General features: G+C 35.9%; 1 protein-coding gene and 1 non-coding gene across 10 annotated transcripts in view; both read left to right on the forward strand.

The window, feature by feature from the left end:
* Positions 1-24,283, forward strand: part of LCOR (ligand dependent nuclear receptor corepressor) — a 147,089-nt gene that overhangs the window by 82,506 nt on the left and 40,300 nt on the right. For 6 of the 9 annotated variants that reach the window (XM_064595094.1, XM_045878534.3, XM_064595102.1 and 3 more), the window contains 3 exons: positions 14,739-14,871; positions 20,416-20,703; positions 23,600-23,693. In XM_064595094.1, the coding sequence (XP_064451164.1) occupies positions 14,739-14,871; positions 20,416-20,703; positions 23,600-23,693 (515 nt within the window). The remainder of the gene's footprint in view (positions 1-14,738; positions 14,872-20,415; positions 20,704-23,599; positions 23,694-24,283) is intronic. The other 3 variants (XM_064595097.1, XM_064595100.1, XM_064595099.1) reach the window with 1 other exon arrangement.
* On the forward strand, positions 12,358-12,464 carry LOC123847173 (U6 spliceosomal RNA). Its single transcript, XR_006791428.1, has one exon. It is a non-coding gene; the product is annotated as a U6 spliceosomal RNA (small nuclear RNA).

The following is a 24,283-nucleotide window of genomic DNA, read 5'->3' on the forward strand; positions in this document are numbered from 1 at the left end:
TGGCGGAGGGAGAGGGAGAAGCAGACTCCTCTCCAGGATCATGACCTGAGCTGAAGGCAGACGCTTAACTGACTGAGCCACCCAGCTGCCCAAGGATAGTATAAAAACTTTTAAATACCCTTCACCTAGATTTACCAGTTGTTAATATTTTGCCACGTTTGCTTTACTATTCATTCTCATTCTTTCTCCCTCAGAGATACTACATAAAACATACACAGATTTTCCTGAACCATATCAGAAGTTACAGACATCATACCCCTCATACCTGTCTATTCCTCAATATTTCCTTGTATATTTCCCTATTTACTAAACTACATAGTACATTTACCAAAAATCAAGCAGGTTAACTTCAGTACGGTATTTAATCTGTGACTGTCATTCAAATTTTACCAGTTGTCCCAGTGACTTTATAGGTTTGTTTGTTTTTTTTTTACCCCCTCCTTTAGTTCAAAATTCAATTTAGGATCATTAAGTTTGATTTTCTACTCTTTAGTCTCCTTTAATCTAGAATGGTTCTTCAGACTTATTTATTTAAATTCCATTTAGTTAACATATACTATTAGTTTCAGGGGTAGAATTTAGTGATTCATCAGTTGCATAGAACACCCAGTGCTCATTACATCAAGTGCCCTCCTTAATGCCCATCACCCAATTATCCCATTCCCCCCACCCACCTCTCCTCCAGCAACCCTCCTTTTGTTTCCTATAGTCTCTTATGATTTGCCTCCTTCTCTGTTTTCATCTTATTTTATTTTTCCAGATTTACCTTTTTAAAGAAGATTTTATTTATTTATTTATTTGACAGAGAGAGAGAGAGCGTGAGAACACAAGCAGGGGGAGTGGCAGGCAAAGGCAGAGGGAGAAGCAGACTCCCCACAGAGCAGGGGAAGCCTGATGTGGGACTTGATCCCAGGACCCTGGGATCATGACCTGAGCCGAAGGCAGTTGCTTAACCAACTGAGCCACCCAGGCGCCCCAGATTTACTTATTTTTAATGATACTGACATTTTGGAAGAGTACTGGTCATTTGTTTTGTAGAATGTCTTTCAATTTATGTTTTGTGATGTTTCTTCATGATAAAATTCATGTCATGATCTTTTAGTAGGAGTATTAAATAAGTGATATTGTATCCTTGTCAGTGTATCACATCATGAAACACAATTTTAGCTTAGTAGGTGGTGTTTACTCTGATCACTTGACAAGGTTGATGTTCACTAGGTTTCTCCACTGAAGTGGTTCTTTTTCCTCCTTGTAATTAATAAGTAATTTGTGAAGAGGTACTTTGAGACTATGTAAATATCTCTTTAGTAAACTTTCATCCACTTTAGTTTTGGTATTGGTGGTAATCTCTTGCTGGAATCAGTTATTTTTTTGCTGACTTGGAAATTGTTATTTTTCTATTATTCCTCTACGTTTTTTAGTTCACTTTATACTGTGAGGAAGAGCTTTCCCATTCCCTCTGTCAGTTTGGACTTAAATTTTTAGTTTGTTCAAATATATCATCCAGTGTCCTAGATTTGATTAGTGGGACCTCCTTCAAGCCACCTGCTATGTCCTTCTGACATGTCCCCATCATTTTTTGAGCACTTTAATACTTTCTGGTACAGCAAGATATTCTACGTTGAACTTGTCTTTTCCCTGCTCCAGTACTGGTATTTTTTCCAGTATTTTTTGGAGGAGGGGTGGATCTGGTTCCTTTGGTGATGCACGTATCCCTTTTTTGGCCAGTCTGCATACAACTTCATTAACAAAGACCAGCTTTTGGGCAAGACTCAGCCTCCTTATCTTGATTTATATCTTAAGATATAGCAGAAATAGTGAAAAATAGTGAAATGTCAACAATTCATAGTGACTGACAGTAGTATATCCAGATTACTATGCAAAAAGTAGATGGCAAGTAAAAAGTACTGTTTTTCAACCTAAAAGTATGCTTGCTTGCATAGAAGGATATTTATATGAGATTTTGAAAATAAGTGTCACATTTCTTCATGATTCTAAAAATGTACGTAAGGATCGTTTGTTTGATTTCAAGTGCCAGAAATCAGTGATATGTTCAGTATCTTGTATCTTTAACCGTGAACCTATTTTTAATGAGGTAATATTTATATACAGTAAAATTAATCCATTTAAGAGTTCAGATTAATAGATTTTGGTAAATGTATACAATTGTATAACTACCAGCACAGTCAAGGTCAGGACAGTTCCCTCACCCTAAAAAGCTTTCTCATGTTCCTTTGTTAGTCATTCCCTTTCCTGGACCCTCCAACTTAGTCACTCTAGTTTTACCTCTTCTAGGTAGATTTTTATATAATAAGAATCATATAGTATGTAGTCTTTTATATTTGATCCTTTCATTTAGTATAATTTTTTTGATATTTATTATTTTTGCATATACTCCTTGTTCCTTTTTATTGCTTAGTAGGTCTCCATAGCATATATCTGCAACTATTTCTCTGTTCACTTTTTTATGGACTTTTGAATGTTTCCAGATGTTGGCTATTAGACTTACTCACATATAAGCCTTTGGACATATATTTTCATCTCTCTTGGATAAATACCTAGAATTGGAATTATTGGGTAGTATTATAATTGTATATTTAACCTGGTACTTCCATATGGTTCAATTTAATTTAACCATTTTGTGATTCCATCAGCAGTGTATAGGAGTTCTAATGTTCCTCATTTTGCCAACATTTGATATAGTAAGTTTTTTTTAACTTTAAACATTCTGGTGGATCTGTAGTGGTGTCTCACTATGATTTTAATTTTCATTTCCTTGTTGATTAGTGATGTTGAACATCTTTATACATATCTTATGTAAAACATTTGTTTGAATCTTGTCTCCATTTTTAAAAACTTAAGTGGTAATAGTTCTTTATACAGTCTATATAAGACTTCTTGTCATTTTTTTCTTTTAAGATTCATGTTTTTATCAAGAAAATCTCGTGCTTTCTTTTAGAAGCTTATTAGTGTTGACTCTTATATTTTGATATCTGATCCATTTCTAGTTCATTTTTCTGTATAGTGTGACTTAAGTGTTGAGGTTTATTATTTTTCATAAGATAACCCAGTTATTCTAACACCATTTGTTGAGAAGACCTTCTTTTCCCCTATTAAATTCCTTGGCATCTTTGTTGCATCAGTTGACAATATACCTGTGGGTATATTTCTGGACTCTGTTATTTGCCATTGAACTATATTATCTATTTTTACACCAATACCAGTTTTTTGATTAGTGTATCTTTATGTCTGAAAATCAAATAGTACTAGTTCTCCAACTTTGTTTTTCTTTTTCAGACTTGTTCTGCTAATCTAGGTCTTTCTACGTAAATTTTAGAATCAATATATCAATTTTTCAAAAAGCCTTTTAGAATTTTGATTTAGGATTGCATTGAATCTCTAGAGCAATTTTGAGAGAATTACCATATTAGCAACATCGAGTCTTCCAGTTTATGATCATAGTTTATATCATCTTTATATCTTCTTTAATTTCCCTCAGAAGTGTTTTGTAGTATTGCTTCCCTTCAGCCTGAAGAATTTCCTTTAAGCATTTCTAGTAGTACAAAGAGATAGCAACTCTGAAGTTGTAGGGAAAAGTATAAGCTTCTTATTTGAAAACATCTTTTGGATATTTGTTTTATTGCCACTCCCAAAAACATAATAAAAGATAATAAGAGTATATTATATGGATTGTGTAGGTAGAGATAACCAAGAGCTTAATAAAGAACTTGAGGTCTTTTCTATTGAAGATCCCAACCCACTGGTTAAGTCTCCTTTCCTCCTTTGGGTGATGGATCATCATACCACACAGTGTTGACGGCTTCTGCAGCTCTCTCTTCCTTTACCTCTCCTTATCACCTTCACAGCTCCCTTAAAAGAAATTACCTTATATTGGAAAATTGACACAAACTTGTGAGGCTACCAGAAAACATAGCAATTGAAGATACATGACCTACACTTTCCCTGAAAGCTGTGTACAAAATTAACTTTTACACACACACACACACACACACATTTTTCATTTATGCCAGCACTAGCAGTTAGAAAATAAAGGAAACATCCTTTTCACCATAATGACAATAAAAATGTAAAATAATAAATAATGTGGGAACTATGTGAATAAACAACAAAATTTTAATTGAGATCCATTAAAGCCTACTTGGATAAATGTAAAGCAGCTCCTGAAAAAGAAGACTGAATATTTTTAAGGATGTTACATTCTTCCTGAAATACTTTCTAAGTATAATGCTCTTCAGATCAAAACCACAATGTCTTCTTTGGGGAGCTGGTGGTAGTGGGAAAAGAGTTGACTAAGTTATTTTAAATATAATCTGAAAGAATAAAGCTAGAATGGCCAAGACATTTTGGAAAATAATAATGAATAGGGATTTGCCTTCCCAAATACTAAGACTTACTATAAACACATAATAATTTTTAAAATATGATACCGATGATGCTTTTTTCAGTTCGTTATTAAGGAGAGAGCTTTTAAAAAACATGACTACTCCCTACTGCAGAGCTACAGAATCTAACTCTTTGACAGTATATTCTAGGCATATATGCTTTTAAGAAGCTCACAGTAGAAAAAGAAAGGAAGCAGCAGCAGCTCAGAGTAGATTCTGATATGACAGAATCACCTGTGGCTATGAGTAAACCAGTCTAGGAGGACCAATTCCTGAATTCTGAAGGAAACCAGGGGATATAAGTTCCAATTTATATCTCCAACTTTATTTCTATTATGTTCTGAGCCAACAACTTGTTCTTTAATAACTAGGGATAATAACTGTGGTTTTTTTATTTACAGAAAAGTATGTCACATCATTTTGTTATTTTTTTTGCCATACCATACGTAGTGACTCCTTTTAAAATTCAGATATGAGGGAGGGGAAATGACATGAATTTTACTCTTTTTGTATCTCCTAGCTATTGTGTTAACTTCATTAGCTCTGTGTCATATGAACTTTTTTGTTCTTGTTGGTTCATTTTGGTGTATAGTGTAATATGTACAGTGAGGGAGAATGACCTATATTTTGTTTGTACATCATTGCTATAAATTTTTTAAGATTTTATTTATTTGAGAGAGCGCTTTATTTATTTGAGAGAGAGAGAGAGTGCGCGGGCAGGGAGCAGAGGGAGAGGGAGGGAGAAAGAATCTCAGGCCGACTTTGTGCTGATCACAGAGCCTAACGCAGGCTCGATACCATGACCTGAGCTGAAACCAAGAGTTGGACATTTAACCAACTGAGCCACCCCAGAGCCCCACATCGCTGCTATAAATTTTTAACTTGGTGACTAGATGCAGTTGAAAAAAGTATGTGATGTTATGTTATATTTTTCATCTTTGGCTATTATTCTGGATAAAAATAAGCAAAATAACCATTTGGTGAAAATTATTTTAAAACAGCCACTTAAACTCTGGAAATAACTGTCTTAAGGGCATACAGCAAACGGAGAATCTTTGTTCAAAAAAAATCTACTAAATCTCAGTAAGAACAATGGGACTCTGGCATTTGACCCATGACCCACTCCCACCCACCTCACTGAGCTCAGCTTGAGGGAAGCTCTACTCTGAGCAGGAGGAGCAGACTATGGGCTTCTCTCATACTTTCTAGCTTCTTGTTGCAGATACTTTCTTCCAGGCAGCTGAGGTTGAAAAGCCTCGTGCTCCTTTCATTCACTCACCCGTTACTCATCTACTCCAGGCGCAGCAGATTGAGAATACTGAGCTTTGGGCCAGGCATCATTCATAAGGCAGAAGTTCTATGCCAGGAGAGGCAGGTCATCCAGCACCCCCTCTCATAAAGCACAGATGTCACTCTGAGAGAAGTTGGTTATTGTTCTAGCCCCCAGTTTCTGTGCAGTGTCACAAAGGTTCTTCCAAAGGGAAAGGCAGGCTTTGAGAACAGAGAACTCTATAGCTCTCTTAAGGGAACTGACTTTATCTGGAACAGAGCTTACAAAAAGTTGTTGTTGAGTATGATGAAGATTTTTGTGGTGAATAATTGAGGCTGGTAGCTCTATAATACTAGTAGCAACAAGTGAAATGTCAGACCAGTTAGAATTTTTACCAGAGGGCGCCTGGGTGGCTCAGTCGGTTAAGCGGCTGCCTTCGGCTCAGGTCATGATCCCGGAGTCCTGGGATCGAGTCCCGCATCGGGCTCCCTGCTCTGCGGGGAGCCTGCTTCTCCCTCTCCCTCTGCCTACTTGAGTTCCCTCTCTCTCTGTCAAATAAATAAATAAAATCTTAAAAAAAAAAAAAAAAAGAATTTTTACCAGAAAAGAGAGAACCAGAAAAAAAAGATAGCTAAAAGAGCCCTCCTGGGATTGGAGTAAGCCTCAAAGACTGGCAAACAGACCTAGCCCCTGCAAAGAGACTCCACTCTTACTGGAACAGAGAGTGGTACAATTTATGCACTGTGGTGTGGCAGAAACACACCAGTGAAACAAATTAGTAGAGGCTAGCAGCTGGATGTGTGATACCGCTACAGGCAGATCAGCAAGAAGCTTCTAAAGGGAAGACCTGAGAAAGAAACTGCCAGAGAGTCTAACTGAATGCACAGTCATTCCTGGTGGACAGGGAGACTGCATGCTCAAGACAGCATCCCCTGAGAAGTGATATCAGAGGCTGCACAGTGCTAGTGAAATAGACTTCAATGACGCTAGAGATAAAGAGGGACATTTTTTTTAATGATAAAAGGGTCATTCTGGGCACCTGGGTGGCTCAGATGGTTAAGCGTCTGCCTTCGGCTCAGGTCATGATCCCAGGGTCCTGGGATCGAGTCCCACATCGGGGTCCCTGCTCCTTGGGAGCCTGCTTCTCCCTCTGCCTCTCTCTCTCCGTCTCTCATGAATAAATAAATAAAATCTTAAAAAAAAAAAAGGGTCATTCTATCAGAAAGACATAATTATATCCTTACCTAACAACAGAGCCCCAAAATGCATGAAGCATAATGTGACAGAAGTGAGGGGAGAAATAGTTCAACAACAATAGTTGGATATGTTAATATTCCACTTTCAGTAATGGATAGAGCATCTAGGCAGAAGATCAACAAAGATGGAGGACTCGAAACAATACTATGTATCAACTAGACCTAACAAGATATTTATATAGAACACCCAAAAAAGAACAAAATACTCATTCTTAACTGTACATAGAACATTCTCCAGGAAAAGACTTTCTGCTAGGCCATAAAAAAATTAAAGGATTGCAGTCATATAAAATGTTTTCCCACTACAGAGGAATGATACTAGAAATCAATTACAGAGGAAGTATGAGGAATTCACAAACGTGGATATTAAATACCACTTCTAAATAATCAGTAGATCAAAGAAGAAATGAGAAAGGAAATTAGAAAATATTTTGAGATGAATTAAAAACAAAGCCAAATCATACCAAAACTTATGAGATGTAGCCAACAGCACCTAGACCAGAATTTATAGCTGCCAATGCCTATATTTAAAAAGATTTCAGTTCAATACCCTGTCTTCCTTAAAAGACTAGAAAAAGAAGAGCATACTAAATCCAAAGCAAGTGGAAAGAAGGAAATAATGATTAAAGCAGAAATAAATGAAATAGTATAGAAAAATAGAGAAATCAACAAAATCAAAGGTTGGCTCTTTGAAAAGAGCCAACAAAATTGATAAATGTCTTATCTAGGGCTGATCAAGAGAAAAAGACTCAAATTACTAAATCACAAATGATATAGGGGAAATTACTACTGACCTTACAGAAATAAAAAGAATTTAAGGGATAATGTATATATTAGCAGACTAGGTAATTTAGATGAAATAAGCAAATGCCTAGAAATACACAAACTACTGAAACTGACATAAGAAGAAATAGAAAATCTGAACCAAGCTTTATTGTGGGATGAAATGTCTCCCCCACGCCACCCACCCCCCAAAAAAGACATGTTGAAGTTCTTTTTTTTTTTTTTTTTAAGATTTTGTTTATTTATTTATTTGACAGAGAGAGAGAAACAGCATGAGAGGGGATAGGGTCAGAGGGAGAAGCAGGCTCCCCGCTGAGCCGGGAGCCCGATGCGGGACTCGATCCCAGGACTCTGGGATCATGACCCGAGCCGAAGGCAGTCACCTAACCAACTGAGCCACCCAGGCGCCCGACATGTTGAAGTTCTAATTCCTGGTACTTATGAACATGACCTTATTTGGAAATAGGATCTTTGCAAATTAATCAAGTTAAGATGAAGTTACACTGGATTAGAGTGGGTCCTAAATCCAATGACTGGTATCTTTATAAGAAGAGAGATTTGGGGACTGAGGCACACACAGGGAAGAAGGCCATGTAAAGATGGAAGTAGAAATTGGGCTTAACGCTGTCACAAGCCAAGAAATGCCAAAGATTGTTGGAAACTACCAGAAGCTAGGAGAAAGCAGGGAAGGATTCTTTCGAAGAGCCTTCAGAAGGAGCATGGCTCTGTTGACACCTTGATTGCAGATTTCTAGATTCCAGAGCTGTGAGAGAATGAGTTTCTGCGGTTCTAAGCCACTCAGCTTGTGGTAATACATTACAATAGCCCTAGGAAATTAATGCAACCTAGAACAAGTAAAGAGATTGAATTTGTAATTTTATTTTATTTTTTTTTAAGATTTTATTTATTTATTTGACAGAGACAGTGAGAGAGGGAACACAAGCAGGGGGAGTCAGGGAGGGAGAAACAGGCTTCCCACTGAGCAGGGAGCCCTGTGTGGGGCTCGATCACAGGGCCCTGGGATCATGACCTGAGCCGAAGGCAGACGCCCAATGACTGAGCCACCCAGGCGCCCCTGAATTTGTAATTTTAAAACTTTAATCAAAGCCCATGGCCAGACATCTTCACTGGTGATTTCTGTCAGATATTTTTTAAAGAATTAATACCAATTCTTCACAAACTTATCTAAAATATAGAGGAATATTTACTCACTCTGTGAGACCAGTATTATTTGAATACCAAAACCAGACAGAGAAGTCATGAGAAAAGGATACTTCAGACGAGTATCACTTATGTATACCAACAACAATAAAATTCTTTTTTTTTTTTTAAAGATTTTATTTATTTATTTTAGAGACAGAGCACAAGAGGGGGGAGCGGGAGAGGGAGAAGCAGACTCCCTGCTGAGCAGGGAGCCCGATGCGGGACTCGATCCCGGGACTCCAGGATCATGACCTGAGCCGAAGGCAGTTGCTTAACCAACTGAGCCACCCAGGCGCCCCAAAATTCTTAACAAAATTATTAGCAAACCAAATCAAACAACATATGAAGACTGTTATACACCCTTACCAAGTGAGATTTATTTCAGGAATGCAAGGTTGGTTTACATTACAAAATCAATTAATCTAATGTAATACAATGCATTAATGGAATAAGTGATAGGAACCACATGATCATCACAATGGATGCCCTCCCCCAAAAGTGTTTGACCAAATTCAACACCTTTTCATGATAAAAACATGCAACACACTAGGAATAGAAGAGAAATTCCTTAGCCTAACTCACGAAAGTACATAGCTGTGGTGGAAAGTTGAACATTTTTCCCCCTAAAATTAGGGACAAGACAAGGTTGTCCACTTTCATTTCTGTGTATTGTATTATACCTGAGGCACTAGCCTTGGCAATTAGTAAAAAAAGAAACCAAAGTTACCCAGATTACAAAAAGTGTCTTTGTAGATGACATGATGTTGTATATGGAAAATCCTAAAGAATCTAACAGAACACTGTTAGAGTTAATAAGTTCAGCAAGGTTGTACAATACAGCATTTTGAAAAAAAATGGGGGCACCTGAGTGGCTCAGTCGGTTAAGCGTCTACCCTCAGCTCAGGTCACAATCCTAGGGTCCTGGGATCGAGTCCCACATCGGGCTTCTTGCTCAGCACAGGGAGCCTGCTTCTCCCTCTGCCTCTCTCTTTCTCTCTCATGAATAAATAATAAATAAAATCTTTTAAAAAATAAAAAAAATGGTGGTATTTCTAGACAAATAACAATGAACAATCTGAACATGAAAATTAAGAAAACAGTTCCATTTACAGTAGCATCCAAAAGAATAAAATACTTAGGAATAATTTTAAGATGTTTAAGACTTGTACACTGTAAATTTAAAAAAACTGTTGAAATAAATTAAAGATCTAAATAAACAGGTATCTCATGTTCATGAATTGGAATACTTAATGTTATAAAAATGGCATTGCTTCCCAGAATGGCCTGCAGATTCAGTGCATTCTCTGTCAAGACCTCTACTACCTTCTTTGCAGAAATTGAGAATCTGATCTTAAAATTTTTATGAAAATTCAAGAGATGCATGAATAGCCAAAACAATCTTATAAAAGAAGAGAGGACTTAACACTTCCCAATTTCAGAACTTAACTACAAAACTACTGTGATCAACATACTGTGTTACTGGCTTACAGATGGGAAATGTAGATCAGTGGAATAGAATTGGGTGTTCAGAAGTAAATTTATGGCTAGTGATTCATTTTTTTTTTTTCAAGGATTTTTTATTTCTTTATTAGGGAGTGAATTGAGTGAGAGAGAGCACAAGCTGGGAGGAGAGGCAGAGAGAGAGGGAGAAGCTGACTACCTGCTGAGCAGGGAGGCTGATGTGGGACTTGATCCCAGGACCCTGGGATCATGACATGAGCCAAAGGCAGATGCTTAACCAGATGAGCCACCCAGGCTCCCTTGGCTAGTGATTCTTGACAAAGGAAGTTGGACCCCTTCTTATACCATACACAAAAGTTTACTTGAAATGGAACATATACCTAAAAGGAAGTTCTAAAACTATACATTTAGAAGAAAACATAGGAGTAAATCTTCATGACCTTGGGTTAGCCACTAGTTTTTTAGATATAATACCAAAAGCACAAATGACCAAAAAATTAGATAAATTGAAATTCATTAAAATTAAAAACTTTTGGGGGTACCTGGGTGACTTAGTTAAGCATCTGCCTTCAGCTCAGGTCATGATCCCGGGGTCCTGGGATCAAGTCCTGCATCGGGGGGAGCCTGCTTGTCCCTCTGCCTGCTGCTCCCCCTGCTTGTGCTCGCTCTCTCTGTGTCAAAAAATAAATAAATAAATAAATAAATAAATAAATAAATAAATAAATAAAATCCTTTTTTTTTAAATTTAAAACCTTTTTACTGCTAACAGTAGTAGCATAAATGAAGTGATAAGCTCACTGACGGCAGAAAATATTTGCAAATCTTACATCTGTTAATGGACTTACATCCAGAATATATCAAGAATTCTTACAACTCAACATTAAAAAGGTAGATAGCCCAATTAAACACCAGGCAAACATATGAATAGACATTTCTCCAAAGAAGGTATTTAAATGACCAATTAGATGTTCAACATCAGTAGTCATTAGGGAAATATAAATCTGAACCATGAGGCACCACTTCTTGTGTACTAGAATGGATGTAATCAAAAAGATAACAAGTATTCATGAGTATGTGGAGAAGTTATGAGTCATATTCTCATTGCTGTTGAGAATATGAAATGGTGCACCTGCTTTGGAAGATGGTTTAGTACTTCCTCAGAATGGTAAACATAATTAAGACATGATCCAGAAATTCCACTCCTAAATATATATCCAGGAGAAACGAAAATATACATCCACACAAATATTAAAGGCAACGTTATTTGTATCATAGTAGCCAGAAAGTGGAAACCTAAATGGTCATAACTGATGATTGGTTAAAATGTGCTGTATCCATACAATGGAATATTGTTTGGCACTAAAAAGGAAGGAAGTACTGGTACATGCTACAACATGGTGAACCTTGAAAACATTATTTCAGGAGGAAGAAGTCAATCTCTCTCTCTCTCTCTCTCTCTCTCTCACACACACACACACACACACAAATATTGCACAATTCCATTTATACGAAATATCCAGAATAAGCAAGTCCATAGAAACAAAAAGTAGTAACAGTGGTTGCCTAGGGTTGGGGCAAATGGGAGAATGGGGAATAGCTGTTAATGGGTACAGGGTTTACTTCTGGGGTACAGAAATGTTCTAAAGTTTATCATGGTGATGGTCCCACACCTCTGTGAACCTACCAAAAAGAAAACATTGAATTTTACATTTCAGATGGGTGACTTATGTGGTATGTCTATTATGTCTTAGTAAAACTATTCAAAAACAAAACAAATAGGTGTGACTGTAATTAATATGAGCCAACTGAAAGTTATCTGTATGTTTCAGAGTCCAGGTTGATAAAATTGGTTAAAATTGTTTAATTCAAGAAAAAACAGGTAGCACCTCCCTTACTGAGTGCTATGTTAGTTGCTATGAGTTGATTTAGTAAGACAGTAGACTGAATGCAACATTAAACATGGTTGAAATATAGGTGTTCTGTGCTCGCTTCGGCAGCACATATACTAAAATTGGAATGATACAGAGAAGATTAGCATGGCCCCTGTGCAAGGATGACACACAAATTTGTGAAGCGTTCCGTATTTTTGTGATGAGCACCGGGTGTTGTATGTAAGTGTTGAATCACTAAATTCTACACCTGATATTATACTGTATATTAACTAGCAGGAATTTAAATAAAAACTTGGGGGAAAAATACGCTGTTTTGTAAATGTGTATGTAGAATCATTCACTGAAACTACACTGTACAATGCATCCTTCAACTAACATCTTCTCTAAGATTTTCTAAACATGAAAAATAAATACAGACATTCTGCTCAAAGTCTGACTGAACTGACTGAATGTAAGACTAAGGAGTTAAGTACAGTTCATACATGTAATGTCGCATTTTAAAAATCACTAAACAGGGCGCCTGGGTGGCTCAGTCGGTTGAGTGACTGCCTTCGGCTCAGGTCATGATCCCGGAGTCCCGGGATCGAGTCCCGCATCGGGCTCCCTGCTTGGCGGGGAGTCTGCTTCTCCCTCTGACCCTCCCCCCTCTCATATGCTCTCTCTCTCTCATTCTCTCTGTCAAATAATAAAAAAAAAAAAAAAATAAAATCTTTAAAAAAAAAAAAAAAATCACTAAACAATGATAGTTGAGGATTTTATTGGACTCTTTAATTAGTATCTATTCCTAATACCTTTTAGATATTAAATCTGTATCAAAAATACATTATTTTGTGATTCATTTTAAAAAGTTAATTTCTTTAGGCTACAAAAGAGAATGTTGGCAAATACAACTATAGTTGGCAAATACAACTAAGGTTTGTTTTCATAATGATTTATAACACAATATTTTCTTTTATGTGGCAGACTTAATATGTCTGATATAGAAGTTATATGGGATGATTATTTTAATTTGATTATGCAAGAGAGTTCTTCATATTAAACTATTTGTAATATATAATTGATGCTAAATGTGTCTTTGCAAAATACTCTTTTGGTTGTGCTATCAACACAGTTTGGATGATGGAATCATAAAAAGCCGGTTGCAAATGTCATTGGGTGTATTTGAAATCTTTAAGAAAATTGTTTGTGGATTGTAACATTCTTTCAGTGTCTTGTTTATTACTTCCTTTTCATTGTGTCAAGGCATGTCCTCATTTTCTTATTCAGAAATGGACTTTTAAGTTTTCCACGACATAAGTAAATGCATATGGCGATACATTGCAGTGATTTGAAGTAAATTATATGCGCTGGAACTTAACACGTTAAACATGTACTTTGCTTTTCTTTACACTTTTATTTTCTATTATCATAGTTTCCTGTTTATTAGCTACAAGAGTGGAAATAAGTACAAAGCATTAACAACCTAGTCTAGTGCTCCTGCAGTCTGAGAACAGATTCTGGGAATGTTTGGGACGAGTCAGTTCAGCATTTTGAAACTTTCTGAACAGGACTTAAATTTTTATATTGTAAACATTTTTAAGCATAAATAGAAATGTTTACCTTTAGAACACGCGATGCACTCTATTTTTAAAGTCTTTTTTCCAGAGCCAGTTTTAACCTATTAATTTCACAACTCTAAACATTTGAAAGCTATAGTTTATGAAATAGTATTCTAGGGACAGAATTATAAATTTAGATAACTTTCTCTTTGAGTTTTCCCTTCTTGAGAGCTTGTTTGGAGGTTCTAGCAGGGGAGCGCAGCTACTCGTATACCCTTGACCGAAGAACGGTCCCCCTCTATCGGGGAAGGTCATCCTCTTCAACCGAGTGCGCAGCTTCAGGAGGGACGCACATGGAGCAGTGAGGGAGGAAGGGGACACCCGCCTAGCCTGCCAAATCAGCCGAATCAACCCTGGCGATCAATGGGGTGACAGATGTCGCAGCCAGATCGCCCTCACATCCTGAGTTTTCCCTTCTTATGGCCCTTTTAAAAATGTTTGTTTTGTGTCTGGAAAAAACATTTTGAATTTGGAGAGCAAACATGATTCTCAAATAATATTTAGGGTTTAAGGTATCTTTTTGTCTGAGTTGAATTGTGTGTGAACTGTTGCTGTATAGTGTAATAAGAACCATTATATTTGAATGCTCAAGAAAAATTTTCCTTTAGTAGTATTAGCTTAACTAGAGTTTATCTATAAATTTTAAACATAATTCATAAGATAAATAAAAACCACCCGAAGTGTATTTTTACATTCACTTTGCTTTTTGTGGAGATAACTTTTATTCTGATTTGAAGTTTTAAAATATTTTAATTGTATTAAACTGATTTGTCTTATCTCTTACTAACATTTGTCTTTGATTTTGCATCTGTGCTTTTGATACTGAATGGGGAAAGATCTTTGTGCAAATATTTCACCAAATATTTTTACAGGGACACTTAGTCGGTCTGGATGAACCAGCTTCGGGAGCTGGGCAAGAAGCTCTGCTTAAACAAGAGCAAGCAAAAATCATTCGATTCGAGAGACAAGCAGAAGAGTTCCTCAATGCAGTCTTTTATAGAAAAGGTTGGTTCTAGCGAAGAATGGCGTTTAGCATCTGCTTGTCTTATATTAATTTCCTTAATTTTAATGTCATTTTTTAAAAGTCACTTTAAAAAATATTTATCTTTATTGATAATACTTTATATTCCTTTGGTCAAGTTAAATTTGGAATAGGGTAAGGCAACCCCTCTCCCTCCTTTTCATTCTGAAGTGATGGTGTCTTGTAAGATTTTATTCATTAAATAGTTCCTGAAAGTATTATGAATGTCTGAAAATTCTAAGGTTTCAGCAGTACAGTGTTTTCTCAGACAAATATTCTTTTTTTTTTTTTTTTAAAGATTTTATTTATTTATTTGAGACAGAGAGCATGAGAGACAGAGAGCATGAGAGGGAGGAGGGTCAGAGAAAGAAGCAGACTCCCTGCTGAGCAGGGAGCCCGATGCGGGACTCGATCCTGGGACTCCAGGATCATGACCTGAGCAGAAGGCAGTCGCTTAACCAACTGAGCCACCCAGGCGCCCCTCAGACAAATATTCTTACATAGTTACAGTTTTAATCACAGATAACCATAAAACCCAACTTTTAAAATAAAATTTCAGTAATTCCTCACTAGAATTCATTTGTAAAGAAGAGGTTAAGTTATATCTTAAAATTAGATTTGCAAGCATTTCTTCCTTGATATAGTCTTCACTCAAATTTCATTGGATTATTAAAATTGGAGAAAGAAATTCATTATTATATAGTAAAACTTATACCCCATATGTTGGAGGTGGTATTTAATAGCTCTGCCTCTTAGATATTTCAGTTTTTCTTTCTTCTTGAAACTTTTGTAGACATGTTTCACATTTCTTTTCTCTGTTCACAAAGCATAATTGCCATCAGTCAAGACCTTCAGGATGCTTCCCTCCGTGATCCATTCTAGTGAAATCTTTACCTTCAAGAAATTCTTTCTAAATGGATTTGTATTCCTTAGTTATGTCTTTCCTTTAGTTCCAAGATGGAAATTACTGTGAGAAGTTCTAAAAAAGTTTCCTACAAACTCCTCATAATCCTGAATATTCCTTATTTAATCTTCAGCAGACTCAGTGATTCTGCTTTCTTTAATATTTTTTTTATATGTTCTAGTTTACACCTCTCGTGCTCCTGGGAATTTCCTACTTCCCTCCAAAGTTAGAAGGGTGATTTTTACCTATACACTGGTTGAAAGTCTGATAAGTGCTATTCTAATTGGTTTACAGTTGGAGACCAACTGATGTTCTGCTTAATGTGGTCAGTATTTTCAAAATGGAGTATGAAGTTAGGGGTCAAATAAAATTAAGGAGCGAAGAAGATTGTTGTTTTCAGAGGCACTTTTTTTCCTTCCATCAGATCCCTATGCAAAATTAAATCTTTTAGTACATCCTCACTTCTCTTTTCATCTCTCTAGCACCCTCTGACCTAAAGCTCCCAACTGAGGCTCCCATGCCCACTTTATCTTCCCCTTAGAGTATCCTGAATTCTAAAATTATGTTCAAAATAGTAATTGACTTAGTTTTACAAACATTGATTATTTTATTAAAGTAATTCACATTTAAAGTGTAAATGACAGATCAGTTCTGTCAGTTTTTTGTTTTTTTAAATTTTTATTTATTTGACAGAGAGACAGCAAGAGAGGGAACACAAGCTGGGGGAGTGGGAGAGGGAGAAGCAGGCCTCCCGCCGAGCAGGGAGCCCGATGCAGGGCTCAATCCCAGGACCCCAAGATCATGACTCAAGCCAAAGGCAGACACCCAACGACTGAGCCACCCAGGTGCCCAGTTCTGTCAGTTTATTAACAAAATAAAACATCTTTACAGCTCCTCTGCTGTTCTCTACTTTAGAATGTGTACTGAGTCATGGGTCTCTCCCTAATATACATGGAGAAAGAACTTTTCATCTACTCTTTGGTTACAGGGAGTTAATAAGGTCAATCATAAGCATATTCCTAAAGAGAATTCTAGCCGCTTTGTCTGCTAGTCCTGTCCCCTTATCATGTAGGAATAACTTAAAGTTCTTAAAAGTTTTCTTATTTAAACAAACTTTTGGGCACATGAGGGAATTTTTACCTCCAAATCAGTGTTAGGGTAGACTTCAAGAGATGAGAATACTCTGAAATTGTATGTAAAGTTAAATTTGTGTATTTGTATACTGGCATATGATGCTCAGAAAAAAGAACTGTTGCTTTGTTATTGAAGTTCCTTCCTCCTTGCTTTATGCATTAATATTGTTATTTTTAGATATTGTATTAATCTTCACGAAAATGTCTTAACGATGACCATTAGTACTGTTCAGGTTATACCAAAAATGTGTAACATGAACAGATATGACAGGCAATTTAGTCTGAAGGGGATTTTTTTTTTTTTTTAATAAATAGCTCAGAGATTTGGATTTACTTGTTACTGAGTATTGCAAATGAATGTTTTTTGTTTGGGGGACGGGGCAGCGGGAGAGAAAGAATCTTAAACAGCCTTCATGCCCAGCTTAAGATCAGTGAGATCATGACTTAAGCTGAAATCAAGAGTCAGATGCTTGACTGAGCCACCTGGGCACCCCGAAAATTTTATGTTTTAAATAATTATGAAAGGTACTATAAGCTAGGTAGGGACATAGATGCAATTAAAGTAAGCTTTTGTGATATGGACTCTATAATAAATTGCAGCTTACGAACAGTGTACCTTCTACAACTGTCATTATCATATTCTTTCAGCTTGCTTTGTCACTTCTGTTAGAAAATTTGATACTTTCCTGAAAGTTGGATTTTTTTAAAAAAATTATTTATTTTTAAATTTAAGATTTTGAGAGAGAGAGCATGCGTGCACACAGGCACAAGAGTGGAGGGGAAAGGCGGAGGGAGAGGGAGAAGGAGAGAATCCCAAGCAGACTCCATGCTGAGCGTGGACCCGACTTGGGGCTCAGTCTCATGACCCTGAGATCACAATCTGGCTGAAATGGATGCTCAACTGACTGAACCACCCAGACGCCCCAGATTTGCATTTTTAAAAACACACAGGTGGCTGGTGATGTAGCATTTACTTGTTTTCCTGTAGTTTTAATTTTGATTTGATTAGTTGTTTTTACTTGACTCCATTGTGCATGTTCCCCAAGGCATATCTAGGTTTATAGAAGTTGTGTTTTAAGTAAGTGAAAGAATGAAATGTGTTCAGGAAACTTCAAAGGATGTAGAAATTCAAATGGTAGAGATGTCATCAATTTGTGAATGTGAATTGTGTTTTATGATTATGTTCTTCATTCAAAAAAGAGGCAAGACAGACTGCAGGCATTTAAAGCTCAGAGGTAGCAATTTATGGTCTTTATCCTAAAATCTCTGACTCTTCACAAATCTCTTTAATTATATTTATGAATCTAATTAAACACAGACATCTCATAAATTCATTTTGCTTCCTATTTGGAAACGTTCTTCTTTATGAGTTGCTGGGGATAAGAAGATACACTAATATATTAAAACTTGAAATTATAAGCAGTCTTTCATTTGGAGGATGGATCTTAAGTGGAAAGCTAAATGAATATTAATAAGAATAATCAGTGGATAGAGAGATTTCAAAAAAGCAGTGTGTGGCTAAAATGTTTATTAACATTTAAGGAACTTGTCAGTGGTTGCAATAATTTCTGAACCTTACCTAATTGAACACCTTAATTCTTAAACCATCTAGCATACTCTATAGAGAAGAAATGTCAGGTTAGAAATACTTGTTAGTAGAACAGAAATGTTACTGTTAAAGCAAATCTTATTAGACTTCAGAGAATTAAAATATTCTGGCTTTAGATTATCTTCTGGTATTGAATGTTATCTTTCAGGAAAAACAAAATTGTTCTTAGGAGTCCCATGAGGTTTTGATGATATGTGTATGTGTGTTTACTGTGGAGATTTTAGATTTTAATAGTAATAATCTAAATTTATAAATCAACCTAATTCCCTTCCAGCTCCAGCTGTATTATGGGTAATTTACCTTCTATAGCTAAATCTTTAAAAGACCAAGGAAACTCAGGTTTTCTGAGAACTGTCTTCTAAAATCTCCGAAGTGTGGTGAAGTAAAGGTCACAAGTGGAAGGAATATTAAGAGCACAGGGAGAGTTTTATTTATTTATTTATTTTTATTTTATTTTTTAAAGATTTTATTTATTTATTTGACAGAGACACAGTGAGAGAGGGAACACAAGCAGGGGGAGTGGGAGAGGGAGAAGCAGGCTTCCCGCAGAGCAGGGAGCCCGATGTGGGGCTCGACCCCAGCACCCCGGGATCATGACCTGAGCCGAAGGCAGATGCTTAACAACTGAGCCACCCAGGTGCTCCACGGGGAGAGTTTTAATCAGGGTTCTACCACTAACCATCTATACAAATTTGAAGAGGCCACTTATTCTTTAGACACATTAATCTCATTTGTCTAAGGAAAAACAAAATTTGATGAGTATCGATTGATTTAACTGATCCATTTATTACTCAACTAATATGAATGCATCCTTTATGCCAGGCAAGATTAGGTGCTGAGTATACAGAGGTAAACAAACATAATCTCTGCTCTTGAGAAGCTTAGCCTCCCTGAGAGTGTGGTAACGGTGGAGGTGTGATGACATATTTATACGGAACATTTCCCTTTTATTTTCCCCCATTTGACCCTCAAGGTCCCTTCCAATGCTAAAAGTTCTTTGAGTTAATGAATTTATATGTTTTAAAATTAAAAATTGAATTGATTAGAAATTGATTAGAAATTGATAACTTAGGTGTTTATTTCATTACTTCCGTAGCTATTATGTTTAATGATTGGTAGAGTGTATTTAAAGAACTCATGGAAAATATGTGGGCTTAAGCTTTTGAGATTTGGCATTTAAACTCCTGGCCTAAGGGTTCTAAAATTGGGGTCCCTCGACCAGCTTCATCTAAAAACTTAGTAGAAATGCCAGTCCTTGAGCTCACCCTAGAATTGCTGAATGAGTGACTCTGGGGATAGGACCCAGCAATCTGTTTTTATAAGCACTCAAAGTGATTCTGATGAGCCTGAAAATGGGAGGTTATTGCCCCAGTCTATCATGGATCTTATATTAAATATCTCCTTTTATAATTTTGATATGCCTTCAGTCTTTAACAGAAAGTAAATTAAGCACTCATGAACTAAGTAATCCATTCTTCAGTAATTTAGGAAGAGGTAGCTGAGGAGGAAAGGTCTAGGAGAAACCAGAAATGATCACTAGGTGGTAAACAGGGGGGTAATTATTTCATAAAAGAAGGGTTTGAGATTTCTGTATCAGGTAAGTGATTCTTACCCATAAGATATACTATTTGTTATCCCTTTATTTAATTTCATAATATTGAGGGGATGGTGTTTAGAAATGATTTTATGAAAATTTTATTTTTAAAAATCTGGAACTTCAAGTTTTTAGAGATTAAAAATACTGAGAGGGAATACTACTTTTAAGATACTGCATTATAAGAAAAAAGATAAAATGAAATTTTATGTTTGCTTGAAAGCTGTCTTTTTTTTTTTTTTTTAGTACATTGTCCCAATTTAAAAGTAAATAAATCTTTGTTTACAGACAGTCCCTGGGTCTCCGACCCCAGTATTCCCCTAGTGGCCCGTGAGATCATGCAGCGAATGATCCAACAATTTGCTGCTGAATATACCTCAAAAAATAGCTCTACTCAGGACCCCAGCCAGCCCAATAGCACAAAGAACCAAAGCCTGCCGAAAGCATCTCCAGTCACCACCTCTCCCACGGCTGCAACTACTCAGAACCCTGTGCTCAGCAAACTTCTCATGGCTGACCAAGACTCACCTCTGGACCTTACTGTCAGAAAGTCTCAGTCAGAACCTAGCGAACAAGGTATGGTTTGATGTCAAGGTCTCCTCTGTCCAATCAGAATACTTTAATTTGGGGAGAAAAGAAATTATTGGCAAGTAGGACATCAGTAACAATAATAGGATAAAAACTAATGTGATTCTTAAATTATTCCTGACTCTGCAGTGATAGAGAAGAAATACAGATAAAATGGCTACCTTACGTATCAATAGTTCATAGTCACGATTAATGTACCACCCAGGAAAGTTAGCTGGATACAGTTGTTACTGATCTTTAATTTACTTGATATTTATGTAAATATTTTATACTTTCCAAAACTTTGCCATAGCCATTGTTTTTAAAACCCCTATGAAAAATTAAGTTTTCCCCCTATCCACCAGTGTTCTAGAATTAGCACCTATCTGAGAAATAAATATGTCTTATTAGGTAGAAGTTATACGCTGCAAATGAAATTATAAGGCAAGAATGTATATTGTTTGTATTTTTAAAAAAGAAACTCCTGGGGTTAGATATAATGAGGAAGACATTAGACACACCAGGTGGTTCAGTGTATTCAATATTTTATAAATACACAAACACATCCATGTGTATATGCTATAATATGAACTAATCTTAGAATATTTCCAAAAGGTAATTTTAATTTTTGGATGAGGATCCTAATTAAGGGAAAATTTGGTTTAAGAGGTTATCAGTTTTGCTTAGCACATATTTCTTGAATTTATGAAAAGTTTACTGTCTTAAATAGATTAAATATTTTTGTTGCTTTGTGATCTCATTTTACCTTTAATTTCACAAAGATGCAGTGAGCATTTCAATTCTGCCATTGCTTGACCCATTACAGATTGTAAATTGGTGATGTCTATTCTAATGAGATTCCTTGTCATAGAAATCTTATAAGAGTATACAGAAAGTTAGGAGATGTGTAGATTTATTGGTGAGAAATACAGGTTCATTTTGCAAAAAGTTTAATTTGTATGAAGAACCTCTTTGAAAGGACTTTCTTTTGCTTATTTTAAGTGATTTAAGAGGGATTTATACTTAATGGACTGGCTTTAGTTTATTAAAAAATGTATTTTTGAATAGTAGTTCTTGCTTTTTTCCTGTTTCTGGGTAATGAATAGCAATCACAATCTCAGAATTCTGAGATTTCCTAGTAGAACCCCTTACTGTCATATGTTCACATCGATCAGTGTACTTTTACTTTTGGTTACCAAAAGCAAAATTGTGCTTTTCTGTGCTTTTTCTTTTTGTTGAGGTTTATCTTTACCAAAGATTGGTAGCTTTCATTAAAAAACTCCTTGCTCAAAATATTGCATTAAAAACTTCAGGAGAACGACAGCATAGAGGTTGTATTTAAAGTATTAATAGTGGAGATTAACGTATAAAGGTGCTACTTAGTCTAATTTAACTCCTAGTTGGTGCTATGCTTAAGAGATATGTTGTACTGACGGTATGCTCTTGTCAACAGGAATTTAAGCTAGATGACGGGATTAGAGTGTATAGTCTTTAAGTGAAACAAAATTTTTAAAATATTTCCCAAATTACTTCTCATGTGTTTGCAATGAAATCACAGTATATTTAGTATATTTAAGTAGACTTAAAATATATTGCCTGTTTGATTAGACAGATTTGGAAGTCTTTAAATAATAGTGTCTTTGGAAATATTTTAAGCAGTGTATTTGCTTATTAGATGTCTAATTGGGTTAAGATGTCTAATAGGACACTTTGTTCTATAAGATTACAGTTATATTTTTAGAAATATTAGTGACCCTAAAGGACAACACTTACTCTGTATGAGTGTGGGATTTTTGGTTTACAAACTCAGTCACATATTTATTTCTAACAGCATGAAATCAGGAGTGATAGTGTCTTCAGACACTAGTCGTATGTTAGTTCTATATTGGGGCAGTTTTTAACATAACTAGATAGAAAGTCCTCTCTGCTGACCAACTGAAAATCAGAAACATGGAGTATTAGCTTGTTTTGTTAATTTTGGACAGAATGGCAGCTTTAAAAGTTGTCCAGACGAGTTTTCCTTTTTAGACATGTCTATGAGGGAACAAAGTCTTTGTGGGAAAACAAGGTCTTCTAATTCTATGTTTTAACAGAAAAAAAAAAAAAAGGCTAAACATCTAGGCTGTCATCAGTATCAAGACTATTTCATTCTTCTTTCTTTCCCTAAACTTTGCTCACTAGTTTGTAATATCTTATTAATTTAAAAACTTTGCCTTTATAGATACCAAGAAGGGAATTTTGAATCTCTGCAGATTTTTTCCAAAAGATTGAATCCAAATACACATTTTTTTGCAGATGTGTCTGAAGAGTAATTAGGACACATGAAAATTATAAACAGTTAACATCTGATTCATTTTACAGAATATTTTGTATATACATATTGTAATTTAACCATATAAACTTACATTTTAAAATGATTTGTGTTATATAAAATTTTCTAAATCCAACTTTTATGTACTTATAGTGTTTCAGGTAGACTTAGCTCTTGAGGAATTTGGTTTTATAATTTATATGATGTGGCATTAAAAACTCACGTGCTTTGATAAAGGTAAATTTAGAAAATGTAGTCTAATAGTTCTATTACAGAACTTCATACTGTGTAAACTGCGATTTCTCATATCTCGCTATATCCTAACATCTTCAGTGATATGCTGTACCTTTTCTTTTGCCCTACTGATAAAATATTTAACCCTTGGAGATACTAGATATAACAAGCTTTGCTAAATGTATGTCACTTTAGGAGGGAAAATAATCCTGATTCTATTAACGAATTGACTTAACTCACATATATGGCTAGTGTATCTGCATGGTTGACTAGGCCTATTGCTTTGTCACTTTTGGTCTGTTCAGTCCACATTTGTTCCTAGTTTTTAATATCCTCAGGTGTTTGTTTGTGTCTCTACAGACGGTGTACTTGATCTGTCCACTAAGAAAAGTCCGTGTGCTGGCAGCACGTCCCTGAGCCATTCTCCAGGCTGCTCCAGTACTCAGGGGAACGGGTAAGGGAAAATATTTGTAGCCTTCCACAGTTTTATAGGAGACAATTTATCAAAGATTGATGCAAATCTCCATTATATGTTTTTAAAAAAATCTTCAGAGGAACAGTCTTGTAAGTGGGCCTTTAGTAAGTTACTTAGTCCATCTCTCAAGTAAAAACACAATCTGTGAAGTCCAGAATTGACTAGTGTAGATCAGTTTTGCCAGGTCACTACAGATAGTGAGTGAATAAAAATATGGCAAGAATGTCTTTGGCCTTTTTGTTGTTGAGTGTTTGAGAGGGGGAAACCTAACCTGAATAATTCCAGGGTTCAGATGTAAGGCAGTATTATGTGTGCTGAAGTTGTTGAATGAAAATTGGGTTCCAGTACTTAACTTGGTATCGCTAATGGAGTGTGTGGGTATGTGGAGGCTGTTCATTTTTTTCTTGTTTGTTTTGGTTTGGTTTGGTTTCATTTGTTGATTGAACTGCAGTTTTAACTCTGTGTGGCAGTTCAGAAAATGTAATTGTATGTATTTTTTGTTTTTTAAGTGGTTAAGACTATAGATGTTGGGATAATCATCTTATGCTACCAAGACATTATTACATGCT

This window comes from Mirounga angustirostris, unplaced genomic scaffold (assembly GCF_029215605.1).
Source record: "Mirounga angustirostris isolate CCGP_5_RB_7025 unplaced genomic scaffold, mMirAng1.0.hap1 SCAF_6, whole genome shotgun sequence".
In the NCBI taxonomy this organism is placed as follows: Eukaryota; Metazoa; Chordata; class Mammalia; order Carnivora; family Phocidae; genus Mirounga; species Mirounga angustirostris.